The sequence below is a fragment of the Grus americana genome, chromosome 23 (assembly GCF_028858705.1).
Source record: "Grus americana isolate bGruAme1 chromosome 23, bGruAme1.mat, whole genome shotgun sequence".
NCBI classification, from domain to species: domain Eukaryota; kingdom Metazoa; phylum Chordata; class Aves; order Gruiformes; family Gruidae; genus Grus; species Grus americana.
This window is the reverse complement of record NC_072874.1, coordinates 1,919,461-1,927,003: the sequence shown is the minus strand read 5'-3', so window position 1 is coordinate 1,927,003 and position 7,543 is coordinate 1,919,461. Positions and strand designations below refer to the sequence as shown.

The window sequence follows — 7,543 nt, the reverse complement described above, 5'->3', positions numbered from 1 at the left end:
ACGCGGCTGGCACCGGGCTCGCCTTTCCCCCGTCTACTGCCCCTTCGTGTCCGTGGGGTGGGAGAGGGGTGTCCGTGGGGTGGGAGAGGGGCTCTTGCTGGGGTAGGAGGAGGTCTCCCTGTGGGGTAGCTTGGGGGTATCTGCGGGTCTCCCCGTGTGTATCCCTGTGGGTGTCCCCCCGTGGCTCTCCCCCGTAGCTCTCCCCCGTAGCTCTTCCCCCGTGGGTGTCCCCCTGTGGCTCTCCCCCGTAGCTCTCCCCCCGTAGCTCTCCCCCCGTGGCTCTCCCCCCGTGGCTCTCCCCCCGTAGCTCTCCCCCCGTAGCTCTCCCCCCGTAGCTCTCCCCCCGTGGCTCTCCCCCGTAGCTCTCCCCCCGTGGGTGTCCCCGTAGCTCTCCCCCCGTAGCTCTCCCCCCGTAGCTCTCCCCCCGTAGCTCTCCCCCCGTGGCTCTCCCCGTGGCTCTCCCCCGTGGCTCTCCCCCCGTGGGTGTCCCCCCGTGGCTCTTCCCCGTAGCTCTCCCCCCGTAGCTCTCCCCCGTACCTCTCCCCCCGTGGCTCTCCCCCCGTGGGTGTCCCCCCGTACCTCTCCCCCGTGGGTGTCCCCCCGTGGGTGTCCCCCCGAGGCGGGGCGGCCTCAGCCCGGGCCACTCCTCCAGCGCCGCCGATCCCGCGCCGTCCGCCAGGGGGCAGCACCGCCCCGCCAGCCGCGGGGACGCCTCTCTTGGCCGCGCTCCCGCCCGACGCCGCTGACCGGAAGGGGCGGGGCGGCGGCGGCGGCGGCGGCGGCCGGGCCCAGGTGAGCGGGGGCCGCCCGGGGCTCGGTCCGGCTCCGGCTCCGGCTGCGGGGGAGCCCCGCGGGGGTCCGGGGGTCCCGGCGCGGCCCAGACGAGTCCCGGTTCCCCGTAGATCAGTACTGAGGCCCCGGTGCGGCCCGATCGGTGCGGCCTTGCCCGCCGGGGCCTTTCCCGGGCGCTGCCAGCCCGCAGGCCTCGGGCGTCGCGGGAGGCCGGGCCCGGCTTGTGACCGCCGCGTTTCGTCCCCTGCCAGGCGCAGCCCCCGGCGCCATGTGGTCCGTGCTCTGGGCGGCCGTGCGCTCCAAGGCCCCGTACGTCACCTTCCCGGTGGCCTTCGTGGTGGGGCTGGTGGGCTACCACCTCGAGTGGTTCCTCCGCGGCGACCCCCCGCCCACGGCCGAGGAGGAGAAGAGCATCTCGGAGCAGCGGGAGGACCGCAAGCTGCAGGAGATCGCGGGCAAGGACCTGACCAAGGTGGTGAGCCTGAAGGACAAGCTCGAGTTCGCCCCTCGGGCCGTGCTGAACAGGAACCGCCCGGAAAAGAGTTAATCAAATGGTTTGGGCAAACGCGGTGCCCTGGAGCGACTGGCCCCGGGGCTGGGGCCGGCCACTGGAGGGCTGTGACCTGCAGCACCGTGCTGGGGACTCCCCTGTCACCTGCACATCTTCCACCAGCCTCCCTCCTGCACCGGGCTGTACCTGGGCAACATACTGTGCCTGCTGCTGCTCTTCCCCCTCCCGGGATCCTGTGGAGGGTCGGGCTTTGCCCACCCCACCGATGCACTGGAGACACAGCAGCCAGACCTCCTTTGTGGCAGAGCGGGCAGGGAGCCATGCTTTGGAGGTGGAGTGTGTCTGAAACTCATCAGCTCGCAGCCTGTCCTGGCCCCTGAACCACAAATCTCTCTCGGCCTGGTTCCACCGACATCTCTTTAGGTTTGCTTTCTTCCACGGTGTGAAGATAGAAGAAGCTTGGACCCGAGTGACGTGGGGTTGGGGTCAGGCTGCCATCCTGCTTACAGCTCTCCTGTGGCTCTTTGCGAACCCCAACCACAGCACCACGCTACCGCATTACACCCACGGGAGCCTGAGCAGTAGGGGAGATCTCTGGGGAGCCCCTCTCTGCATCGTCCCCGAGCTTCACAGTGAGGAAGGAGGACGGGGGGGAAGTGGAAGTCCTGGCCTTGCTTCCGCCATGGAGCTCTGAGCGTGGCGGTGGCTTTGGGCTGTCATGTAGAGAATGGGGAGATCTCTGCCCTGTACGGGAACAGCCAGAATAAACTTATGTCAGTCCTTGGGCCACTGTGTCTTCTGCATCAGCACCTGGCCCCAACCCTCAGAGGGTTCAGAGTGTGTTTCCGCTCCTCATATTTTTAAGAAGCATCCCCTTCTACAGTGGGAGAACTGCTGTCGTTGTCCCTGGCCAGGCACTGACCTAGGGGCCTGGCACGGCTGGTACAGGGTGGCAGGCAGGAAGGGGGGGGGGCACTGAAATCCCAGCCCATGCTGTGGTTGTACCTCCCTCCTGGTTCCCCCAGCCACGTCATCTGCTTCCCTTAGACCTCCTTATCTGCACAAGAAGGGCTGTGGCCGTGCTGGGTGGGGGCCCAGGGGATGGACGGGTCCGGCTGGGCTGCCGAGCGGAGAGAGGCTGGCAGCGAGCGCTGGGGACTGGTGGCCAGCGTCCCCATCAGCCTCGGGTGTCACCTGCATGGCAGGACCAAACCCCGGTGAGAGCTGCCCAAGCAGGGCCAGCCGGTAACTGCCACTGCTCTGTGCCGGCAGCGTGCCAGGGCCGAGTGGCTGTAGCTGGGGTTATCGCTGCCGGGCGGCTTGTTTTTTCCCGTGGTGCCTGAGCGAGGCCTCACTGCTGCCCCAGCCCAGCCTTCCCCTCCCGGCGACAATAAATCTGTCGTGTCTGGTGCGAAGCCCTGAGGTCAGCAGCCAGTTCAGCGTTTTGCTTCGCTCTGTCCCTCTTCCTCGGGGCCAGCTCCTGCCTTGCTGACAGCTTTACTGCTGGCGCTGCCCGGCTCTGTTTACTTCCCGACCTGCTGTCCTCGGGCTGAATCGCTGCCCTCCGGCGGGGCTCGCGGCCCGGCACTGCCGGGAACTCACAAGCCTTTGCTGTCGCAGCGTGCGAGGGCAGCTGAGGCTGGGTTAGAAGGTGCAGGAGGAGTCTCGGAGCGATGTAAGGGCCCTGCCCCACTGCCGCCTCCTGCACAGGGCTCACAGCACCTCTCATGCCACCACCCTGGCCCCCCGGCAGACTGGCACTGTTCCCTGGGCTCTCCCCTGCCCTTGGCCTTTTGCTTTCCCAGCCTGGCTGCAGGGTGACGCTGGGTGATGGCTCTCCTCTATTGTGCGCCGGGGTGGGAACGGTCCCGTCCCTTCCCCCAGCCAGGACCAGCCAGACCCTGCTCGGAAACGTCTTCTGAAATGCCTTTGTTCACCCCGCGACGGAGCGGCTCCCTCGGCTGTTTATAGCCCATTGATCCGCCTGTTCCCAGGGCCGGCGGGGCACAATCGGGCTTTGTTGGGGCCTTGCTGCCCCGTTTCCTCCCCTGGGCCTTACGCGGTGGCGGTTGGGGGGGGCTGCTCCAGCGCGGTGCTGGAGCAATGCCCTCGGGAAGGACTGAGCCCTGACGGCACCTGGCCGGCAGCCCCTGCCCTGCTCTCACCGCAGCTGCCTTGCTGGTCCCGATGCATGTCCAGCTGGTTTCCTTGTGTTTGGGGACTCCCAGCCATCGCCACCGCAGAAGCCGGCATTGCTGGGGGGTCCGTGGTCCCCTGCAGGCGCTGGGGCAGGGGTGAAGTCGCTTCCCAGAGACCGGTCGCCTTTCTCCTAAACCCTCAGTGCCATAAACCCACCCTTCCTCCCATTGAATCCCAACAATGTGCTGCCTGGGAAGCACCGGCTGGACAAGAATAGGAGCCGGCAAGCACTCAGGGCTGGGGCGAGCAGCCGCGGTGGCTCATGAAGAGTGAGAGGAAGCTTTGTTGAATAAACCATTATGGCAAAAAAAAAAAAAAAACCAAAAAAAACCAGCTTCCCAAGCCTGCACACAACCGCTTAAACACAAGTCCTTGGTGTGGTCCAGTGTGTTTTTATCCAGCTGCTCCCAGCATGACACAGCTGGGTGCTGCAGCACAACCAGGGCTGTGCAAGGTGGGGGGGGGGGGGGGCATGTTCCCAGGCAGGGAGTTCCATGCCTGGCCTGGAGGCCGGCGTTTTGCAGGACAGCATCCTCCCAGGGCTTGTCCGGCTTTGGGGCTGTCCCGGCGGCGGGGGCTGGCTGCGGCTGCTCTGTGCCGCAGGGCAGGGATTGAATCCAGCAGCTGCAGAAGTGCTGCCTGCCCCTGCGCGGCACGGGGTGGCCGTGCTCCAGGCTCGGCGGGGGAGCAAGCTGGCTGCTGTGCTCTTGGCACGGCCCTGCTGCCTTGCTGCTTGCTTCCTCCCCGCCGGCTCCGAGGGCGGCTGCGGCTCCTGGGCTGACCCTCTGCCCTGCCCAGGCTGGGTTGTTCCCGGGGGTCCGTTACGAACAGCTTGCGAGAGGAGCAGGTGGCAGTTTCCGGAGGCAGGATGCAGGGAGCGAGCCAGGGCCGTGGCGGTGGGGGGGGATGAGCTGTGCCCCAGCTCAATGGGGGTCGGCCCGAGGGACTGGGACAGCTGCTGTGCAGGCAGGGGCAGTGAGAGCCCCCCCCGGCCGCTCGGCATGGCTCAGCACACCTGGGCGGCTGCAGCGGACGTCCGGTTAGCTCAGAGCAGGGATGCACCAGCTGCGCGGGGCCGGGGACACTGTGACCCTGCGCTGGCACAAGGGCTGCTCAGAGCCACCGGTCCCCTTCCTGCAAGGCCCAGAGCGATGTTGCTTTGGGGAGAAGAGGAGCAGAGTGGGGGGCTGGGGGGGGGGGGGGGGTGGCGCTGGGGCTCGCAGGACTCGCACTCCCGTGTCCTGTGCTGGAGCAGCACAGTCACCCCGGGGCACCCAGGACCTGCACGCAGCATGGTGTCCCTGCAGCCCCACGACACGGAGGGTGCTCGCCCCAGCTGCACTGGAGAGCAAACGGCACGTCCCCTTGGCCCAGCCCCTGCAGCCCTTGGGGTGCCCGCTCCCTGCCCGGCCAGCCAAGGCTGTTTCCCCAGGCACCCGTTTTGCCCTTTTCCCGAGCGCGGTCGAGCCCTTCCCCAGCCTCCCTGTCTCACCTCTTCCTGCCACGGTCCCACGGCACAGGTCTGCCATGCCATGTCCACGGCTCCTTTCTATGGCCGGCAAAAGCTCTGAAGTGCTGTGAGAGAGGAGCAGCTCTGCTGTACATCGAGGTGCTGTCCCCCGAGTCCTGCCCTGGGACAGGTACAGTGTGACATGTTCCCTTCCCACTTGTCATCGCCACGTCTCATGGCCACAGCCCAGGGCTGATTCCCCATCCCCAGAACCCCAGGGCCACCCCAGCTCCTTTTAAACCAAATTGACCTTCCTCACACCATGAAAAGCCCCTGAGCACGTGGGCAGCGGTTTCTGCCCTCCTGATGCTGTGCTGGGATGGTGCCCTGAGCTGCTGGCGGGGGCAGAACCCACCCTGGGGTGGGCATGGGGTGCTGGGCGCCATGGTCCCAGTGCTTCTGCATGAGGAAGCGGCCAGAGGGGAGCGACAATGTCAGGATGCGGGAAGTCGTTGGGGCTATTGAGCGCGTTTCCTCCCGCCCACGGTTCTCACGCATTGTCTGCTGTGCCCGCGTGCGTGGAGGGCTAAATATAACCCCGCGCCAGGGACGGGCCTGGGGGAGGAACGGAGCTGTTTGGGGTTTGCTTTTCCTTCGTTGTGCACTGTTGGCAGTGGCGCTGATAAGGGCAGGATTATGCCTGGTTTGGTGTTGCCTCAGTGGTGGGTGCTGCGGGCAGGGGTGCAGGGCTCAGGGTCCATGCCTGGCCCAGGAGGATGCTCCTGCCTGCGTCCTCTCTCCCAAGGAGCTGCAGAAAATGGGGTGCTGGGGGGGCTGTGGGCAGAGCCCTGGGCACAGATGAGGCCCCGGCAGGACACGGGGGGGGGGGGGGCCATGCTGTGGCCCTGGCTGGCATCCCCCTGCCCAGCCCTCTGCCCTTCCTCCCCTCTCAGCTGTGATTTTCCTCCCGCTGCAGCTCTTCCTGCAAGCGGGTCAGATTTAGACACTTGCTGTTTTCTGTATGCTGGGAAAATTTAAAAATAAACTCCTTGGTGCTCAGCCAGCGCCTCAGGCAGAGTCTTGCAGGCAGGACACACTGTGGCAGCCCTCATGGCTCCTCTCCCCCAGCCCTGGGGAGTGCAGGGGGTGTCCAGCATGGACTGGTCCTAACTGGGAGGAGGGCAGGAATCTCCTTGCAAACCTGTAGCTGTGGGGCAGTCACTGGCGCAGGCTCCCAGGAGCTGTGGCTGGCATTAGAGCAATGTCCCCAGCAGGAATTGGGGTCCTGGGGAGTGTGTGATCCCTCCAGGACTGGCAGAGCCACCCAAAAGCCTTTCCTGACACCCCCCCCCCCAAGCATCCTCCTGTGCCCTGCAGTGCTCCCACCCCACAGCCGTACCCAGGGTGCTGCTGCCATCCCAGCTGGGCGGCTGGCATGGCCGTGCACCACGGCCCGTACTCAGGGCTGTGCTCGCTGCCCGTTATCCCAGAACTGGACCCAGAGCTGGGTCTCTGGGTGCCCATGGGGAGCCCCTCACCACAGCCCCCAGGCTGCCTGTGCCACCGCAGGGCTCAGCATCGTGGTATGGGGCCGGGCACTGGGGCAGCGAGTGCCGTTCCCAGAAAGACACTGGAGAGGGCTGTTTACTCAGGAGGGAGCGCAGAGGTGTGAGAAAGGCAGTGCGTGTCCGGCCGGCCGCTATCTGTCCCCGCGCTGTGCCAGAGGGCTTCGCCGGGCCAGCCCGCACCCTTATCAGCTGCAAACTTTTATTTGCCTAAGGGCTGCCCGCCCGCCTTCTGGGGGGCTGCTGCCAGCACCCGTCTCTGCTGCCACCCCCTCCCCGGCCCCGCCGCGCAGGTGAGCCCCTCGCTGTTGTTGTTGGCGTGTGCTGCGGCCAGGTCCCGGCGGCGTGGGGTCACACCGGCCACCCCGAGCTGCCTTGTCACAACACGGGAACAATAGCAGGGCCGGAGCCATGTTTGCGCAGCGCCCGTGGCTGGGCACAGCATCCAGGCAAGGGGGCTCTCGGCTGTCTTGTTTTCCACCTTGCAGGGCCGTTCGGAAAAGCGTGATGCTCCCTCGGTGCCAACAAAAATATCAGCCCAGGAGAGGGGAGGTGAGCGGGGGAGCACTGCCAGCGGGTAAACACACGTCGCGGCTGCACCGTTACCTTTCACACGGGCATTTCCTCCCGGCTGAGCGTGCCGGGCTGCTTTCCCCAGAAAGCCACAGCGCTGCGGAGCTTTGCAGCTCTGCTGATGCCTGGTGAGCACTGGGCTGTGGTCCCCCATTGCACTGGGGTGCCCCAGGGGGTCCCCACTGGGCGCAAGGCAGGGTCCCTCCAGAGGTGGTAGGAGCAGGGCAGGGTCCTCCAGAGGGGATCTGCCCCAGCATCCTCACGGATGGCGCAGCTGAGAACCGGCAGTGTGCACCCCAGACCCCCACCCCAGGGGATTTCACAGCCCGGTCCCCAGCAGGGAGGGGAGCCAAGGCCAGCCCAGGCTCTGCACCAAGGGCAGCACAGAGGGGTGCCTCCCTCTCCGCTTCCTCCAGTGGCTGATGGCAGCGATATCACCCCATATCACCCATA

The 7,543-nt window shown here is 66.4% G+C and overlaps 1 protein-coding gene across 1 annotated transcript; it reads left to right on the top strand.

The window, feature by feature from the left end:
- Nucleotides 1-763: 763 nt before the first annotated feature.
- On the top strand, nucleotides 764-2,089 carry SMIM12 (small integral membrane protein 12). The gene is made up of 2 exons (XM_054802740.1): nucleotides 764-792; nucleotides 1,044-2,089. Exon 2 carries the CDS (start codon nucleotides 1,061-1,063, stop codon nucleotides 1,337-1,339), a length of 279 nt encoding a protein of 92 aa, XP_054658715.1. The 5' UTR covers nucleotides 764-792; nucleotides 1,044-1,060; the 3' UTR covers nucleotides 1,340-2,089.
- The last annotated feature ends 5,454 nt before the right edge of the window (nucleotides 2,090-7,543 follow it).